General features: G+C 38.7%; 1 protein-coding gene across 1 annotated transcript; it reads right to left on the reverse strand.

Annotated features, from left to right (window-relative positions):
• Positions 1 to 303: 303 nt before the first annotated feature.
• smtnl (smoothelin, like) lies at positions 304 to 21,143 on the reverse strand. The gene is made up of 10 exons (XM_016557050.1): positions 21,056 to 21,143; positions 20,371 to 20,957; positions 10,265 to 10,346; positions 5,321 to 5,578; positions 5,162 to 5,224; positions 4,994 to 5,060; positions 3,683 to 3,826; positions 3,470 to 3,593; positions 2,128 to 2,279; positions 304 to 840 (listed from the first exon to the last, which is right to left on the reverse strand). Exons 2-10 carry the CDS (start codon positions 20,833 to 20,835, stop codon positions 714 to 716), a joined length of 1,482 nt encoding a protein of 493 aa, XP_016412536.1. The 5' UTR covers positions 20,836 to 20,957; positions 21,056 to 21,143; the 3' UTR covers positions 304 to 713.

The raw sequence follows: 21,143 nt of genomic DNA on the forward strand, positions 1-21,143 counted from the left end.
TCCCCTGTTGTCCTCTCACATCAAAATCCACCAACATACATGTTTAGAACTGCTTTCGCTTGTAAACGATGCTTAATCTATGCATATTTCTTACCTGACTCAGACAAGATGACCTTTTCACTGGAGGAAGCAAAATTTTGACAGACTCATATTTTAGCAGAAAGCAACATTTTAATTATGGATTTGTTTCGAACAAACATGCAGCTTTTCATTTAATAAGACGTTAATTGATGGCCTGGATTCATGTGAATTACTTGTGGATTATTGTGGTGTTTTTATCAGCTGTTTGAACTCTGACGGCACCCATTCACTGCAGAGGATCCAATGGTGAGCAAGTGATTTGGAGAAGTAAATTTCTCCAAATCTACTTCCAACAAAGAAACAGACTCATCTACATCACGGATGGCCTATAAAGATAAGTGCATTTTCATTTTGGGCTGAACTATTCCTTTAACTTCAAGCTGTTTAGTAATAAATCAGAGGCCACCATTCTAAAAAGAGCATGCCATACACAAAAGCCATGCCTCGAAGGACTGTATAAATAGTCGATGACCTTTTCTTGACTAAAATGCAACTGCAGAAGCATCATGCTTGAAATGGTGTTGGCTCCCATAGACATTTTGCAACCCCATACCATAGTGACTATGTCAGAGTTCAGTTTTGTCCAGCAGGGGACAGTGCAGTGTTCAGCTGGCGCTAAAGAGGCCAAGTTCTCACTCAAACTTGCGCAAGTGGTTATATAGTGACTGGACGTAAGTAAAGACACACATGGGGTCTGGCTTTCTTCCCATCACCATCATGTCCTCCACTTCAATGAGCCTATCGCAGCCAGCCTTCTTCCTGGAAATACAGAGAAGCAGATTTAACAGGGCTGGACGTGTATGGCTGTTTTTATTCGTTCTCCATGTCCGTTGACTATTACAGTTAATATGATAAGTGTAATGCATATGTTCAGATGACGTTGGTAGTGCAGTTTTAGGTCTATGTGAATATTTCAGGATGTGGGAATTGGGACACAGGAGTTGCAGGAGCATGATGTCATGCTGCTGGGCTGTCAGGTCGGAGTAGCCGTTCGAGGGGAAGGGGAGGCTCCTTTGAGCTCAACAGGGATTTGTTGGCATGCGTTAGTGGTTTAAAGTGCGCTTTACGGACACCCTAGACTCAGACGCATCGGAAACTAAGTAACTTTATCTTCTGTGCCGTACTGTGAGGTGATGTGAAGCACAACTGCAGATGATTTGTGTCAACTTGTATTTTGGAATCATTCTGTTCAGCTTGTTGGGTCTGGTCACGCTAAGTTCACATCTCATCTGTCCGGTCTATTCCTATTTAAAGACTTTTAATACTTTATTAGAGCTTTTAAATGAAGATAAATATGCTGTCGTTATTTGCTCACCCGTATATCATTACAAACTTTTATTTATTTGTATTTTTCTATAGAATGTAAAAGGGGATTTTTACAAGAATGACCTGTTTTTTTAAATCTTTTATGCAGATGTTTGTGTATTTTGGAGCTTGACAGTCATTATGGGTTTGAAATAATATGAGGTTGAGTACAAAATGACAGAATATCGCCTTAACACAATGGAAAAAATATACTGATGTTGGGGTCAGTACATTTCTTTAATGTTTTTGGAAAAAAAGTCTTATGCTTATGAAGGCTGCATGTATTTGATCAAAAATACAGTAAAAAGTAATACTGTGAAATATTATTTTTCCGTTTTCTGTCTATATATATAATTTATTAAAATAATTTATTATTTTATTATTATTAAAAATGATGAAAACAGTTAATATTTTTGTCAAAACAATGCTAAAAGAAAACATGTATTTGATTTAAAATAGAAATATTTTGTAACATTATAAATGCCACTTTAGATCAATTTAATGCATCCTTGCTGAATAAAAGTGTAAAAAAATTGTTTGTTCTGAACAGCAGTGAATATATAATTTTTCTTGTTAATTGTGTATTTTTTTTTCTTGGTCATCTACCTTTTTCAGTGTCTGATGGGATGACAGTAAGACAAACTACTCAACTTTAAGAGGTTAAGGCACCATGAAGTGTGTTGACATCTCAATGCGACTGTGAAAAGGCTGAACAGAATTGCCTCCATTCCAGTGACTTACTCTGCAGTGCTGAATGCCAGCTCAAAGTTATGTTTGCGGTCGGCAGGGGACAGGACGTTGTAGTCAAACTCTGTGGGGAAGAAAGAGTGGACCAGGGCACAGAATGCCATGCCGTCACTCCAGCTGGATGAGAAGTTTTGAATGTCGATGTTCTGCAGATGAATGGGAGAGAGTGAAGCTATTATATTTCACAGCGCACTGAGGTTTTGCTCCCATACCCTTCAACACAAAGTCAAAGTCGGCTTCATATATTTTCTTAAATGTGTATGTTATTAAAAAAAAATGGCCTGTTTTTGTAATTTTCCATCAAAATAATTGTATAAAAAATATCTGAATAAATATATAAAAATATAACTATGCCTCACATACCTGAATCATATATGTAGGTAGGTACATATATATATATATATATATATAGGGTTATTATATTTAATTAAAATTAAAACCATTTTTTTTCATTACTTGAAATGAAATAAACGTTAACTGAATAAAACAAGATATCAAAAACTTAAACTTTATTTTTAGATAGTTGCCAACATTTTTATTTTCATTTAATTTGCATTTTAATTCATTTTAATTTGAAGTAGTGTGCCGAATTTATATTTTTTTCATCAATTTAATTTAAGAATATAATAAATCTTAAGGGAATAATAATAATGAATAACAATAAATTTGAAAAAGAAGGTTCTTCTAGCATTATTTTATCTTAAACCGTGGGTAAGCGAGAGACATAGAACAATAATAATTTTCTTTGAGAGTCTGCAGACGTGCTTGTGGCTGTCAGAACAGATATTTTATTGTTCTCTGGCTCTTATCTTCATATACTGGAATTTTCTGTACACCTCATCATTTAATGGTGTTAATTTTTCATCCGTAGCTGGCAAATCTGACAGGCTCAGACATTGTCTGTCACTGAGGGAAATGGAAACAGTCATGCGTGTTGTCAGCTGTCTGCTCTGCTTCTCATGTTTACGTACTGCTCTCTGTTGACACTAAATTAGGCTTGACCATTACATTACTATCTCTAACTAGAGCCACATGGGCTGGTTTGCAGAGCCGCACTAGAGTCAGGCAGAATATATGGAACACTAATACCACACATAATGTTCATTCACTCTCTTTTCGATGCTAATAAAGTTGATACGTTAAAGCTAATGGAGAGAATAACACTTCATAATGTGCTAATCTTAAAATAATAGTATAGGAAGCCCTGTGATGCATGACAATCCTCATCTTATCAGGCTGAAGTGTTGTTAAATCATAGTTTTAATACACTATATGTGTGCAAAGCCCCCTTTTTCTGCTGATTTGAGATAAATCCCATGATGCATGAATGTCTTACCTGGTACCCAATGGTCTTGGATCGACACCATTCCAGAAGAATCTGCTTGATACTGCTAGCACTGGATACTCCAAAACTCTGAGAGCGTTTCAGCTTTGGTTTGGAATCCACAGGCTTGGGTCGACTTAGTTGGGAAGATCAATGTAAGAGTTTTTTTTATGATTCAGAACTTTAAAAAGAAAGGTTGCATAAACTTGCATTTGATTCCATTACCTGTTGTTCTCAGTGTCCAGCCTCTCAAAAACGGACCTGCGAGTCTGGGCTCCAATGTTTCGAGGTAAAGTCTGGGACCTCACAAGCTCCCGTCTGCGCTCAATACCTCTACCGAAGGATAAATCTCCTGACATATCCACATTTCTGATACAAAGAGAAAAAGATGGCCCAGAAACATTTCAGGTCTGTGCAATATTAAAAAATTTTTTGGCAACACTTCATGATAAAATTATTTATGCATTTGAGATTTTTTATAGATTTCACAGTTGTCTAATCCAAGGGCGCAGGTTTGGTTTTAACAAAGCCAGGAGACTAATATAGTCCCTATAACCATTTTAAATGACCATTTTTCTAATTTGTGTTTTTACTAGGGACACTGTCTGCTTGAAACAAGACTTAACTTGCCCACAGATGTGTGGTAGACAGCATCGCTTTTAATTAAAAATGTTACATTACTTTAAAAAAAAATTAGTTTAGAAAGGGAAACAAAATATGTTTTACAAATAAAAACATAGGACAGAAAAATACAATACTGATAACACTTTACAATAAATAATTATATATCATGACCTAAAAATTAGCATTTTTTGTACAGCATTAATCTAAGTTAATGCTAATTTATAAATATACTACTCTCCATTGTTATTTCACGTTTGTTCTCAATACATCATGTTATTTTATACAACTTGAAGTGTTAATAAATGCTTTAGTATACACTGTTCAAAAGTTTGGAATCGGTAATATATATATTTTAATATGTTTTTAAAAGAAGCCTTTTATGCTAACCAAACCTACATTTATTTGATTTAAAACAGTAAAAACAGTAATATTGTGAAATATTATTACAATAACTGTTTTCTATTTTTTTATATATTTTAAAATGTAATTAATTTATTCATGTGATGGCAAAGCTGAATTTTCAATAGCCATTACTCTAGTCTTCAGAGTCACATGCTCATTCCATATTACTGTGCTGCGCAATATTTTTGTGAAAACTGTGATAGTTTATTTTTTCAGGATTCATTGACGAATATAAAAGTTCAAAAGCTTTTGTAACATTATACATATCTTTACTGTCACTTTTGATGTGATGCATCTTTGCTGAATAAAGGTATTTTTTAAATGGTAGTGTATATAGATATTAACATTAACCAAGATAAATAAATGATATACAAAAAATGGCTTGTTCACGGTTTATGATAACTAATGTACTACTGATAACAAATGCAACTTCATTGTAAAGTGTTACCAAGACTATCTGGCTCAGTGGAAACCTTTATTTGCACTTAGACATATTCACACTCGACCCACCTGTCTGTACTGTGTGGGAAAAGCCCAGAGTAAGTCACTGACTTGGCTGGAGCCGAAGATGCTTTCTCTGTAAGACCAAACATGTAGCAACACAAACAATGAGACAGACTTTATGATAAAAGCACTGCTGTATATATGAGTCACAGAGAACGGTTGAATTTGTCCTACCACTAAGCCGTGGAGAGCCCATAGTCCTGGCAGGATTCGGAGCCCATGTTTTCACAGACGAAACTGCAACCACAAGACCAACACACACATTTAGGAAATGACAGCAGAAAGACAAAGACTCATCTGTAGCCTCAATTTGTGAAGTTGTAATAGTCATACCTGCATGAACAGGAGACTCTAGTTGTGGCTGGTTATTACTGGTGACCGGCTGACTGTTTGTCAGTGAATCTGTTATGGCTGACGGCGTGGCTTGCATTGGGCTACCAGGTGACTCAGGACTTTTCATAACTGCTGAGTCAGCCACTTTGGTGGTTGCTGTGATTGGCAGGTGTGGCATCGCCATCGAAACAGGGGCTGAGTGCTCCTGTGACACACCGTTGGGTGGCGAGATTCTCCTCAAAGGCATAGTGGAGTTTTCTGATTGGAGAGATGATGGATTGTGGTCAATTAGTCTCAATTGAAGAAGTATAATGTGCCATTCATACTAATACCTATTTTTGTTTTTACACCAGTGTACGATAATGTTATGTTTATTTTAAGTGCACTCTGCAGTTCTGTTCTCTGCCACATTAAAAGTTCGATCTCTTTAAAGTTGTGTGGATTTTGATCATTCATCAGTTGGAAAAAATCTTTCTCACAGTAATTCCAATGCTATATTTTGTGTGGTTATCAACTTTTATGGTTGTGGTATAGGGATCGCTTAAAGTATATTGACTGTTCTGTTACAGTACATATCCATGCAACTTTTTAGTTGAATTTTAATTATATTAACTACATTATTTTCACCTGCATTTACTTTACCTGTCTAATGATGTGTGTTTATGCTGAAATAAATTTAAACAACAGTCTTTTCAAATTTTCTATTACATGCCATGATGTTTATTGCCACCACACAACGCATAGGACTAATTTCATTGTGTTGTGGCTTGTTTCCATTGTGATGAGGCTTGTTTCTGTTGTGTTTTGCTAATATCGTTGTGTTGTGGCTTGTTTTCGTTGTGTTGTGGCTTGTTTCTGTTGTGTTTTGCTAATTTTGTTGTGTTGCGGCTTGTTTCTGTTGTGTTTTGCTAATTTTGTTGTGTTGTGGCTTATTTCCGTTGTGTTGTGGCTTGTTTCTGTTGTGTTCGACTTGTTTTGAGTGGTTTCGAGAAGTAATTATGGGTAATACCTGTTGAGGATAAGTGTCCATTCTCCAAGCCTTGGGAAACTGGTGCTGGATCCACTTCAATGGGCTCATCTCGCTCAACACTCTGTTAGAGAGAGAAGCAGCATTTATGATTCATCTTTAAAAAGACTAATAATTTAATAACACTGTTAAATGTAATCTTTAGCAAATTTTTCATACTGTACATTATATGTTGTAATGCCTAAAGTCATCTGTAGCATTTAAACACGATTGCTAGACAAAACAATGTGGAATTTTAATATCAGCATTTTTTGGTTATCAATAAATTGGTTATAAATAAATAGCTTTAAAACAAGCCCTTAAAAAACAAGTATCTTTCACAAGAGGCACAGTCCCAAATTGTTAAACACCAAAACAGGGTAATGAACATCAGACACATGATGTGATTATCCAATAAACGCTAATCAGAGACATGAAAAGAGCCAAAGTGGCTTCAAATGAGTTCTTCAGAAGGTCACATTCTGCTAAAGCAAGTGAATGATGTAATCTAATCAAAGACATTTGATTGATGAGTTCACTATGAAATCACTATGGAGTCCAGTGATGTTTACAGAAGCCTAGTCTCTTTTAAAAATAAATCAAAACTCTGGATCAGAGCTGATGTGGGTCATCAATAGATATGGCTGCTTTGTTGGTCTATTTTAATCTTTAATAGCCACTTGTGCCCTCTATGCACTCTTCTGTCTGACCTAAATGCAAGAACACATGCTAACATAAGTGCCTTGAAGTTACACGCTGACACATGAAGGTCACCGCCTTGCTTCATTTCCTTCAGACCTCAACCATCAAATACTTATACAGATACAGATGTTTGGCCTTGGCTGCAATGAGCTAACCATTATAAAAGCAGATTGCCTCCTAAGAGGGTGGCGGACTAGTTGTTTAAGGCCTGGAAACAAACCAAACGAATGGCTGTGCATGTTTAGTTGTCTCTTGCACTGTCATTAATTACCTGGCAGCTTACCAATGGGCTTTAAAAAGCTCCTTTGTGTGTAGCCTGACCCTCACTAGTACATGCAAACACATGCTAATATGCAAACAAATGTGTCTTCATGCACGGGAAGTGCTCATTTATGAGTGCAAATACAAAAACACAGGGATTAAAAACTAGGCACGCAATAAGTGCATTTTAAAAGAGAAATAGCTTTCTAGTGAGACTCAAGGAGTAATTGAACTGGGGGCCAGGTGACATCACATCTAAAGAATGCTGGAGGGGAGCAGTTGCCTGTCCCATTGAGAAAAGGAGATAGGGGGAGACAAAATTCACCCCAAACATGAAACGTATCCAACTCTGATTTGCTGGCTGAACACGCAGGTTTTCAATGCTGGACTGCGTCATGTGTCAGTCTCTCTAGGGGATATCAGCAGACATGTGACTGTTTAGTGATAGGGAACATGTATTATAGTATTTTCGCACAGCCTGAATTTGGAAAAACACTGCCTACAGCCATTAAGGTTTGTATCTGAAATTCCTTCCAAATGCATTGGTTCAGACACTATTTTGGCACAGAGGTCACCTGCTGCTCGGCCCCTGGGCTAAATTAAGAGGTGTAGGGGGGAATCTAACCACACCCATCTCATGTTCACTGAACCGCATGCACTCACCCCAGTTGCTCTTTTTTCCTCCAGGAACAACACATTCCCCATCCCAGAGAATGCGTCATTGCATTAATAGAGAGGAGCAATAAAGCAAGTGCAGGAAATAGGGAGGTGAGACAGAACATGTGGAAAAGCACTTTAGTCTAAGGCTGCAACTAACAACTATTTTGATAATCGATGATCTTTAATTTATCAATTAATCGCACTGCTATAATAACATTACTTTTTATTTTACTTTTATTTTTCAAACCTAATAAAGTACTATCATCATATTAATTTAGCTGTTCAGCCCAACTTTAATCTTGAAAGAATTATTCATTTACAAATCTGATAATGCCATCAGGTTTCGGAGCAGATCAGTGAGTTGCTGGCCTCAAAAGAATGATATATTCACAGATTGAACTATCTGGTTTCAAACAGATTATTGAATTGCTGACTTGATGGCTGATGCAATCAGATCAGCTGAAATGGATCAGTCAAATTCACAAATTAATTAATGTTTTTTTTAACTGGTTCAACTGAATTATTGAAAAGAATCGGTGATTAGCCACTGGGCACGGACATAGCCACTGAGAAATAGGCTATTTTCTGTCCTGTTTTTGACCCCCCTCATCAGAACGCTCTGTATGAATAGGCGTGATGGATTGTAGACTCTGAAGTGAACGCCCACTGCTATGATTGGCTAATAGTTGTGCATGTTTGACAGTCTACGTCCTTCACAGATGGACGCTGCAGTGATTTAGGTCAAAAATGCATAAATAACTCATCAAACGATCTGTTTAACAGACAAAGCAATAGTGACCACGTAATAAAAACAGTTAACGTTACTCACACTTGTGTGGTGCGGCATTACTGTCAGATCCAATATAATCGGAACAGCATTGTCTTTTAGTTTCAATCTTTTTTGACAACCCTGCATCGAATTGTGCCTTACTTGTAAACGAATCCGTTTTCAAATTCACAAATGAATTAATGTTATTAATGTCAATAATGAATTCGATTATTTTTCAAACCTATTAAAGTACTATCATCATATTAATTTAGCTGTTCAGCCCAACTTTAATCTTGAAAGAATTATTCATTTACAAATCTGACAATGCCATCAGGTTTCGGAGCAGATCAGTGAGTTGCTGGCCTCAAAAGAATGATATATTCACAGATTGAACTATCTGGTTTCAAACAGATTATTGAATTGCTGACTTGATGGCTGATGCAATCAGATCAGCTGAAATGGATCAGTCAAATTCACAAATTAATTAATGTTTTTTTTAACTGGTTCAACTGAATTATTGAAAAGAATCGGTGATTAGCCACTGGGCACGGACATAGCCACTGAGAAATAGGCTATTTTCTGTCCTGTTTTTGACCCCCCTCATCAGAACGCTCTGTATGAATAGGCGTGATGGATTGTAGACTCTGAAGTGAACGCCCACTGCTATGATTGGCTAATAGTTGTGCATGTTTGACAGTCTACGTCCTTCACAGATGGACGCTGCAGTGATTTAGGTCAAAAATGCATAAATAACTCATCAAACGATCTGTTTAACAGACAAAGCAATAGTGACCACGTAATAAAAACAGTTAACGTTACTCACACTTGTGTGGTGCGGCATTACTGTCAGATCCAATATAATCGGAACAGCATTGTCTTTTAGTTTCAATCTTTTTTGACAACCCTGCGTCGAATTGTGCCTTACTTGTAAACGAATCCGTTTTCAAATTCACAAATGAATTAATGTTATTAATGTCAATAATGAATTCGAGGAAAAGAATCGGTGATTCATTCAGATATCGGACATAGCCACTGGGTCTCAGAGCAAGTCTCAAGCAGATAATTGAGTCAAATTCACAAATTAACGAATTAATGTTATTTGTGAAACAATTCAAATGGACATTGCTATCTGGTCTTGAACAGATCATTGAGTTGTTAACGGCTACAATCAGTCAAATTCACAACTGAATCATTTAATGCTATTGCTGTGAACTGGTTCAACTGATTCGTTTAAAAGACTATTTTCAATATCAATTATCATCAACATGGAAGTTTAGTTGTTCAGCCCAACAAGTCCTCTAGCCACACACAAGAGGAAAAAAAAATTGGACAGTCCATCCTTTTGTCCTCAGGGAGGGTCACTCACCTCTTGTACATGCTGTTCCTCCATAACTGAGGACACTCAAGCACAATAAGGGTGCTTTTGACAACAGTGTCGTCTCTCAGACTATTCAAAACAGACCACTAGAGCACTGAATGCATCCCCTTCAGAGACACAGTTTGCGACTTGTTTTGAGTGGTTTCGAGAAGTAATTATGGGTAATACCTGTTGAGGATAAGTGTCCATTCTCCAAGCCTTGGGAAACTGGTGCTGGATCCACTTCAATGGGCTCATCTCGCTCAACACTCTGTTAGAGAGAGAAGCAGCATTTATGATTCATCTTTAAAAAGACTAATAATTTAATAACACTGTTAAATGTAATCTTTAGCAAATTTTTCATACTGTACATTATATGTTGTAATGCCTAAAGTCATCTGTAGCATTTAAACACGATTGCTAGACAAAACAATGTGGAATTTTAATATCAGCATTTTTTGGTTATCAATAAATTGGTTATAAATAAATAGCTTTAAAACAAGCCCTTAAAAAACAAGTATCTTTCACAAGAGGCACAGTCCCAAATTGTTAAACACCAAAACAGGGTAATGAACATCAGACACATGATGTGATTATCCAATAAACGCTAATCAGAGACATGAAAAGAGCCAAAGTGGCTTCAAATGAGTTCTTCAGAAGGTCACATTCTGCTAAAGCAAGTGAATGATGTAATCTAATCAAAGACATTTGATTGATGAGTTCACTATGAAATCACTATGGAGTCCAGTGATGTTTACAGAAGCCTAGTCTCTTTTAAAAATAAATCAAAACTCTGGATCAGAGCTGATGTGGGTCATCAATAGATATGGCTGCTTTGTTGGTCTATTTTAATCTTTAATAGCCACTTGTGCCCTCTATGCACTCTTCTGTCTGACCTAAATGCAAGAACACATGCTAACATAAGTGCCTTGAAGTTACACGCTGACACATGAAGGTCACCGCCTTGCTTCATTTCCTTCAGACCTCAACCATCAAATACTTATACAGATACAGATGTTTGGCCTTGGCTGCAATGAGCTAACCATTATAAAAGCAGATTGCCTCCTAAGAGGGTGGCGGACTAGTTGTTTAAGGCCTGGAAACAAACCAAACGAATGGCTGTGCATGTTTAGTTGTCTCTTGCACTGTCATTAATTACCTGGCAGCTTACCAATGGGCTTTAAAAAGCTCCTTTGTGTGTAGCCTGACCCTCACTAGTACATGCAAACACATGCTAATATGCAAACAAATGTGTCTTCATGCACGGGAAGTGCTCATTTATGAGTGCAAATACAAAAACACAGGGATTAAAAACTAGGCACGCAATAAGTGCATTTTAAAAGAGAAATAGCTTTCTAGTGAGACTCAAGGAGTAATTGAACTGGGGGCCAGGTGACATCACATCTAAAGAATGCTGGAGGGGAGCAGTTGCCTGTCCCATTGAGAAAAGGAGATAGGGGGAGACAAAATTCACCCCAAACATGAAACGTATCCAACTCTGATTTGCTGGCTGAACACGCAGGTATGTATTATAGTATTTTCGCACAGCCTGAATTTGGAAAAACACTGCCTACAGCCATTAAGGTTTGTATCTGAAATTCCTTCCAAATGCATTGGTTCAGACACTATTTTGGCACAGAGGTCACCTGCTGCTCGGCCCCTGGGCTAAATTAAGAGGTGTAGGGGGGAATCTAACCACACCCATCTCATGTTCACTGAACCGCATGCACTCACCCCAGTTGCTCTTTTTTCCTCCAGGAACAACACATTCCCCATCCCAGAGAATGCGTCATTGCATTAATAGAGAGGAGCAATAAAGCAAGTGCAGGAAATAGGGAGGTGAGACAGAACATGTGGAAAAGCACTTTAGTCTAAGGCTGCAACTAACAACTATTTTGATAATCGATGATCTTTAATTTATCAATTAATCGCACTGCTATAATAACATTACTTTTTATTTTACTTTTATTTTTCAAACCTATTAAAGTACTATCATCATATTAATTTAGCTGTTCAGCCCAACTTTAATCTTGAAAGAATTATTCATTTACAAATCTGACAATGCCATCAGGTTTCGGAGCAGATCAGTGAGTTGCTGGCCTCAAAAGAATGATATATTCACAGATTGAACTATCTGGTTTCAAACAGATTATTGAATTGCTGACTTGATGGCTGATGCAATCAGATCAGCTGAAATGGATCAGTCAAATTCACAAATTAATTAATGTTTTTTTTAACTGGTTCAACTGAATTATTGAAAAGAATCGGTGATTAGCCACTGGGCACGGACATAGCCACTGAGAAATAGGCTATTTTCTGTCCTGTTTTTGACCCCCCTCATCAGAACGCTCTGTATGAATAGGCGTGATGGATTGTAGACTCTGAAGTGAACGCCCACTGCTATGATTGGCTAATAGTTGTGCATGTTTGACAGTCTACGTCCTTCACAGATGGACGCTGCAGTGATTTAGGTCAAAAATGCATAAATAACTCATCAAACGATCTGTTTAACAGACAAAGCAATAGTGACCACGTAATAAAAACAGTTAACGTTACTCACACTTGTGTGGTGCGGCATTACTGTCAGATCCAATATAATCGGAACAGCATTGTCTTTTAGTTTCAATCTTTTTTGACAACCCTGCATCGAATTGTGCCTTACTTGTAAACGAATCCGTTTTCAAATTCACAAATGAATTAATGTTATTAATGTCAATAATGAATTCGAGGAAAAGAATCGGTGATTCATTCAGATATCGGACATAGCCACTGGGTCTCAGAGCAAGTCTCAAGCAGATAATTGAGTCAAATTCACAAATTAACGAATTAATGTTATTTGTGAAACAATTCAAATGGACATTGCTATCTGGTCTTGAACAGATCATTGAGTTGTTAACGGCTACAATCAGTCAAATTCACAACTGAATCATTTAATGCTATTGCTGTGAACTGGTTCAACTGATTCGTTTAAAAGACTATTTTCAATATCAATTATCATCAACATGGCAGTTTAGTTGTTCAGCCCAACAAGTCCTCTAGCCACACACAAGAGGAAAAAAAAAATTGGACAGTCCATCCTTTTGTCCTCAGGGAGGGTCACTCGTCTCTTGTACATGCTGTTCCTCCATAACTGAGGACACTCAAACACAATAAGGGTGCTTTTGACAACAGTGTCGTCTCTCAGACTATTCAAAACAGACCACTAGAGGACTGAATGCAGCCCCTTCAGAGACACAGTAAACAAGAAAAGGCCTTGAGGAATCTTCGAATGCCTCTAAATGCGGTTACTATGTACAGTCCGCTCAGACAATGGACTCCCCACACAGAAAACCTTTCATGCGAGTCTAAATGTCCCTCTACGGCAAAATAAGTATTTCCCCAGCATTCTGGCAGCCTGCCTGTGCAATGCTGGGGTGCATAAAGGAAGATTTTTCTTTGGATAATCACAAGGTTGTATTGTATATAATCTCGGAGTGATTTGATGGTGAGTAAAATAGGAGTTGAGCATTGTTACTGCAAGAGCAAACAGAGAGCTGCTCTGTGTGATCCGAGAGATGAATGCCAGTTTTGATGAAGCGCTGTGTGTGTGCACATCTGATTTTAAATGTATCTAAGAGGATATTCTTGCCTCAGTGTGACATTTGAGATTCTTGGAACATTGTGGTGGAGGGGGAATGGAATGGAACATAAACAACAATAGAGGGCATGTTTGTGGGAGAACTCTGGAGGGTTCCGAGGACTAATTCCAGCCCCTGTCACTCAAATCCTACAGATAGCCAGCTCTTACAAGGCCCTCTCTGGTACTATTAAGCCATGCTGATAGTGCTATTTATATTTTCCAATGTACAAATAGCTAGTCTCACTTTTGGAGCAGGAGGGTCATGATCAGGAAAAGCGGAGTGGATGCTGTTTAAGGCATAAATCTAGAGTGTGAAAAACAAGTGAATCATTCTTGATTGAAGAGAAATATTTGTTCCCCAATTTAGCCGATAGTAATTTAAGGGTCGTTTTTTCCTGCTGTTAAAAAGTCCGAGAAAGGTAGAGTCTATAAAGTTGAGACAGACAGGGATGGGATGCCTTGTTTTTTGTAAGGATCTTTGCTCTGTAATTTCCTTCACAAACTCAAGTGTTTGTGAAGAAAGAGGCCCAAACACCTGTTTTTTGAAGCACCACAAAGCCCGCAATTTCTATCTTCTAACAGAAGCAAGAATGGAAAGAAAACCTGTGCAGAGGCATTTGAACACTCAGCTGCATGTGAACTACGAGAATTCCTCCTGATTTCTCAGGGAGTTGGGTGTGTTTCATTTTCACTCCTACATACTCCCACATTCACAAATGTAAACTGTAAAAAGCCTTGTTGTCCTCCAGGCCATATAAATTCAAGCCCTGAATCTGACCTTCTAATTTAATTTAATTGGTGTAACCAAATGTAGTCAAGTTTATTCAGTCATATTAAATACTGGTTAGAGTCCAGTCTGACATTATTATGAATTATTAGGAGTCAGCATATTCAAGCTTTGAGGATTACTCTCAATTCTTGGCTCGTTTCTAGTCAGACAAGACCAATTAAGGGATTTGTTAGCTTAAGATGTGCTCAAACTGGATTACTGAATCAGTAAGTTTAACTGGTGCAACTGAATCATTTGAATTCCCAAATGAATCATTCAGTGCTGTTTGTGAAACGGTTCACTGAAAAGAATTGGAAAATACCACCTGGTATTTTACGTTTTAGGTTGCCTAACAAAACATTTCTACACCTCTTTGGTTTACCAAAGCACCCTCATAGTAGGAAGTGCATTTGAAACTGAACTGTACATTACTCATCTATAAACAATCGTGTGTGTTCTGACGCAGGAGCTCCTAGACTCTTGAGAAACCTCTTCAGATTAAAACTACAGGACCATGCAGTGAGTCCACTTCAACACGATTCACTGCAGCAAGATTGATGGTTTGTAGCCCAGAGGGGCTCGCTACATCTACAGCCCCACCAGCAGATGGAGAACATAAACCTGGGCAGTGGTCAAACACACCACCTCAGACCAGAGAGAGAAAATGGACCATTTTAGGAGTTTGCACCCAAAATCTAAGAGCTTAACTTGGTTTAGACTTTCTAGCACCAGCTGAGACACACATGGGAAATAATGTGACTCCATGTAGGGTGGATAGGCAAGGTCTTAACTAGCAAGGTCTAACTTCTCCCAATTTTGGCCCTTACGCATTCCTACAAGGAGGGACAATGGTTCCTGAAGGGCAGTGAGGTCATCCCGTAAACACAGAATTATTAACCTGTAACCACGGAGATGAAAATACATGGCATTGACTGGAAGTAATTAGGAGAGCCAGGGGCAGCATGGGAGCGGCTGGATGCCTTTCGCTAGCCCCCCATCCACAATCTATTCTCTCTTTTCCACCCTCCCTCTCGCATTCCCTCACTCTTTCCCTCTTTCTCTCTCTCTATACTCTACTGTATTAATAGCTGTGCAAAGGATTTTTGTTCTACTCCTTCTTCTCTGCCAAGAATCTGTGCTGGGCATGGAGATCCAGGCAGGGCAACGGGAGGAGATTAAACGATCTGTTCCATTGTGAGTGATTTGGCTTCGGGCCAGCGCCGAGCTGGAAACGTCAAACATATCTCACACAAACACATGCAAACAAACACATGCTAGTATGTTCAAGTAAGCTCCTTTAACCCTCCTGCCAAGGCATAAAATTATACAGGCGCATTTTCATACGCATTTGCCTCATAAATAAAGGCTTATAGTCCAGCAGCCTCGCAAATGTGGACGCTTAAGTGAACCTTTGCAAACAAATGCTCAGCTTTTAAGCCTTTGGAAGCTGCCTTGGCTACCTGGCAGGCTGTCCAAATCTAGAAAACTCCCAACATCAAAACCGAATTTAAAGCCAAGCATGTCAGATCAAACGACATTCCTCTGGGCTCCATGTAACCAAAGTGGACCGTTTTACAAACAGCTCGACTTTGGCAATATTAGATGGGTGAAAACTAGATGTACTGGCACTCTGGGGTGAGGCAAGTAAAAGTGGGGAGAGCGTTTCCCACACTGCCAGAGCCAAACATGGGATTTGAAGTGCTGTTATGGTCATTTGGTGAAGCTTGGCAACATGGGGTTTATGTAGAGGAAAAACGGTCCTCGCTACAGATGTGTGGTGTGTATAAACATGTCACAGAAGGCATGAATGTTTATGGTTATGTCATAATAACATGGTGAACGGTGTATGTCAAAGCTATAATTGTTTACGGTTCTTTGCCTGTGTAAAACGTCTTGATTGAAAAATACTTGCAATATGACAATCCACATGAATTTTCTTAAGCTCCTCAACAAAAACAATATACATATTCATTTGTTACCTACTTCCTAAGTCAAATTTACATTATACAATTTACAGTTTATTTACTTTAATAGTACATTCTGAAATATGCTGACTTCCCAGTGGAGAAAGTGAATTGCATCTGTACTTAGGGCTAGTTTGGCTCAAGAAAATGATGCAAATTCTGCTAGTTGCAACAAGCCTAGTGGAGGATTTTAATTCCATAATGCAGATGATTCAGTCTCTTTGAGAAGATGTGCAGATTGACTTTTGTCACTGAGATTATTGATGAAAACCATTAACAAAGGGTTTTTTGATTTTGTCAGTAAAAAGAAGACGAGGTAAAATAAGTGCACCATGACAATAAATAAAAGTATTTAATGTATAAAATGTTTGAATATATTTTGTATATGTTGCACTCGCTCATCAATGTGATTTAACTAAACTAAAACTAGGTGCTATTTTATCTGAGTAAAACTGACTAATATAAATCAATATAACTTGATAAAATATTGACAATTTAAAGGAAAATACAAAAAGTCAAAATACAAAAACTATGACTAAAACAAAACTGTGAAACATCTAGAGAAATACAACACAAAATAGTTAGTTGAGAGATTTGTGAAACCCACTGTCAACTAGTTTAGCATCACGAATCACTAGAAGACAGCTGTTAATATCTACTCTGATGCCATTGCTAACTTGAAGCGCAATGAATAGCAGCTGGAAAAAAAAATCAATAAAAACTTCTTAGACAAGGATCCGGAGGCCAAATCCAGGCCGGATAATCTTCATTATTTGGGATTGACAGCATGAAGCTAAGAGGAAATCGACTGAATTTATGGCTAATACTAAATATCTGCAATATCTGTTAGCGTATTTGTGTCTGTGAGCGCCTGCGTGTGTCTATATCCTTTCTCTGAGATTTTGAGCATGCTTTAACAGAGTTACCGCCGATAACACCCGTGCAAATCTTATCTTCCTCCCACCCCAATCTTTGCTCTCTCCCTCACATGCCCTGGAGAAGCACAGCAGAACACACACACGCGTTCCAGTGGGAGTCAAAGTGTCTGACTTTTACAATACAGTGACTATGTTGAGGCACAGTAGAATCAAAGATAACCTACTGACCCCTAAACAATTTATTCACATCAGCAGTAATGGAGGGCAAGAGGCTTTTTTGTGCTCGAGGACAAATGTGAACGTGCGGTGGGACCAGGCTCCACAGGTGTGGTTTCCAGCCAAGCACCTGTCCTTCAAACCCGAGAGACTCCAGAGGAGTTCGGCAGTGCTAGATCTACACCACATCCCGCTGAATAAAGAAAGGGTGTCCTGGGTGTTCTTTAAATCCTGACTCACCCAGTGTACTTCAAATGAGGCAGAATGTCGACACAATGGCCCATTGAAACCGCAGAAATGCAGCGGTAATTGGCAACAGCAGTGCAGGACTCCTCTGTGGAGACAGCACACAGTGAGGGCAGAGCAAAAGCATTTGCTGGTCGCCTGAACTCTGGACAGGAAGAGGAACACAGGATGATACAGTTCATGTGTGTTTAAAGTTTTGACAGTAAAGTTGCAGCAAAAACATATATAATGAACCTGGCATCTTGTTGTCATGAGTAGTTGTCATATATATATTCTTTCTAACTATCCATCCTTCTTTCTATCTATCGATATATCATCTATCAATCCATTGTTCTATCTATCTATCTATCTATCTATCTGTCTGTCTGTCCGTTCATCCATCCATCCATTGTTCTTGTTGTTCTATCCATCATCGTTCTTTCCATCCATCCATCCATCCACCCATCCATCATCCATCCATCCATCCATCTATCTATCTATCTATCTATCACTGTCTGTCTGTCCGTTCATCCGTCCATCCGTCGTTCTCGTTGTTCTATCCATCATCGTTATTTCCATCCATCCATCCATCATCCATCCATCCATCCATCCATCCATCTATCTATCTATCTGTCTTTCAGTTGTTCTCGTTGTTCTGTCCATCTATCTAGTTTAATCTTATCTTTTTTATTTAATCTTTGAATTTCAATAAATTTTAATTTTACGTCTTTACATTGAAATTCAAATTTCATATATGCATCTTGTTTGCGACATCAATTTCAATTTAAATTCAGAGGACTATGAACTATAGTGAAAGAGGCCAAGCATAGAATGACGGACAGAAAGAAAGAGAGGGAGTGATAAATGAAGAGGACTGGAGACAGTGTTTCGTGTGAGACAGAATGATAGTTGAGAGACAAGAACAAGAAATGCCTCAGATACAGTGGCGGCAGTCTGAGATTGAGCCCAGGATAAACTGTTATTTCCCAAGAACGGAAAGTACATCAGGCCTCTGAAAGAATCAGAGACAGACACGGAGTTAGAAGGAAGAGCGAGAGATAAAGTGTGATACTCATGATATCTGCAGGTGCTCTCAGTACAGCCACGTGGAGGCAGGCCAGCACACATCCCCACGTGGAGTCTCGCTGTCTTTTTCCAGTCTTTCTCTCTCTCTCGCTCACTTTTTCCTGCAGGCTGAGCCTGAAAGGGAGTGCTCTGCAGACCTGCCACAACAGTCTCTGAGTATTTTACAAGCCCAGAATGTAGCTCTCTGATTATGCGGTTGGCAGGTGTGGATGTGGCAGGGAAGATAACAGCCTTCCATGTCTCTACTGACTCTCACTCACAGCCAAAATCAACTGCACTCCCTGCTACTACAATTATGATGATTTAGAAAAACCGTTGACAAACCTGAAGTCTAAAACAAGACCTTATGAAACAAGCCAATTAAATTTGCATGCTATGCAAATGATAGTATTTTTATACTCCATAGCACAAGCTTTAAAGTAATGAGTGACGACTGCATGACGTTTGAGTTTTACTGTCACAAGCAGCAGCTGTTAAAGGCTTAAAGCTGACAGGTTCAACTCAACAGACAGTCACCTCAAACAAAATAAAGCTGTAGTCCTGTAATCCTGAATAGAGCCATTATCCATCATATCAAGAACTGCATCTCAGGATCCTAAACTCCCTCAACTTTGCAGAGTTTACACTATAAATATACTGTACAAACTATGAAATGTACATAATCAAATAAAGCATGCTTTGAATGAATGACATCTGCTAAATCGGCTAAAATCATCTTGGTTTGATCAGTACTAATGTGAACAAAACATCTGGGTTGTTTGAGCATTTTAAAGTGATTGTTTTAATTAAAAACTTGTCATTTCACAAAAATCTGGAGCCTTTACACATACTGAGTGAAGGCAGATTTGTTCCTGCTCCAAATTATGCGCAATGCTGCATAAAAGCCATAATAAAACATGCAGCTTTCTATGTAAATTAAATGCAGCATCAGAGCTACCTTATTTTAATTCCATAAATTGTACATTTATTATAAGCTCATATTGTTAATTGAATTATTTTTAAGCATCAGTTGCATAACATTACTCCTGTAATTTTAATTCCCATGTATTTATGCAGCATTAAACAGCCTCTTTTCAAGAATTTAAGCCACTTCAGGTGCAGCCTCTATGCCTTTGCAGTTTAAAAAATGCATTAATTTTATAAAATAGATCCAACTCTAAATTCTGATTGTAAAGTGACTATAAAATTGATATTAATTTGGCAAGTTGCTTAGTAGCTTGTCAACATCGCAAAAACACTACTTGGTGGTTTAATTATTTATTTACATTGTGCCTAAAAACTGTGGCAGTGAAGTATCTGTCACTTGATCCAAACATCATCCCACATTTGTCAGAGACTGCGCCAAAGGTCGGAGACAAATTCTGCTCTTTTACAAACATTCAGTTAGTTATCCAGCTTCGGGCTTCTCTCTATATGTCTAAATATTTAGTTTTCCAACATAAAGTTCCTCACATCAATTAATTCTTTCCAGTTCTACGAAATGACCTCACTCGAGGTCACGCTTCCATTTAAACACATTCTCGCAAATGTCTACTCACATTAGTTTTGCTGGTGACGGAGAAGGTGGCTCTGCTGGAGAAGCGTGTGGCGGTGGGGCTGGAGGCAGAGCCGGTCAGAGCTGCTACGCTGGGGGCCGCAGACGGTGGAGACTGATGCCCCACGGTGCTGCTGTTGCTCTGTGGTGGTGCCGATCCTTCAGTGAGAAGTGCGCTTCTGTCGCACACCGACCCCGTCAGCATCTCTACCTGTCGGGTCAGGGCCTCTAACTGACCCCTGAGCTGCCGGTTCTCCTGCTGCAGCTGTGCCACGGCCCGGCCCAGAGGTCCACTCACATTAATGGCATCTTCTAGTCTCCGCTCGATGCCCAGCTTGAAAGCACTGACGTCCACATGGATCTCACGTACGGCATCCCGCAATGTGGTTTCATAGCGGGCCAAAGCGGCACACACAGTCTCCCCTTCCGGAGAGCCTTCGGCCACTGATGCCAACGGGCCTGCATCCATCTCCACTATGTGTCCAGGTACCTTCCTTTACAGTCCTACACCAAATTGAAATCTGTCTCTGATATTTCCCTCTTGAAATAGTTTACAGTCCCAGATCCATATAGAAATCCAGAGGGATTGACCTGTGAAGACAAACTCAGTCAGATACAAACTTTGTTTAATTATCTAATGAATAAAAAACATCCTTAAACCTCACCCAAAATTGTGAGTGTTTACAGACCTTATGTTTCAGTGTGATTTCTCAGCTGTGAGTGTGTCTGAGTGTGTGAGTTTGGCCCGCCGTGCTGTTTTAAAGTACAGCTCTCACA

This window comes from Sinocyclocheilus rhinocerous, unplaced genomic scaffold, assembly GCF_001515625.1.
Source record: "Sinocyclocheilus rhinocerous isolate Xijiao unplaced genomic scaffold, SAMN03320098_v1.1 scaffold166, whole genome shotgun sequence".
Lineage (NCBI taxonomy): Eukaryota > Metazoa > Chordata > Actinopteri > Cypriniformes > Cyprinidae > Sinocyclocheilus > Sinocyclocheilus rhinocerous.

Coding starts and splice junctions, on each gene's coding strand:
- smtnl (XM_016557050.1), bottom strand. CDS start 20,835: ATGGATGCAGGCCCGTTGGCATCAGTGGCCGAAGGCTCTCCGGAAGGG. Junction 5,225..5,320: donor AGAGTCTCCTGTTCATGCAG/GTATGACTATTA, acceptor TTGTGGTTGCAG/TTTCGTCTGTGAAAACATGG. Junction 5,061..5,161: donor GGGCTCTCCACGGCTTAGTG/GTAGGACAAATT, acceptor TTGGTCTTACAG/AGAAAGCATCTTCGGCTCCA.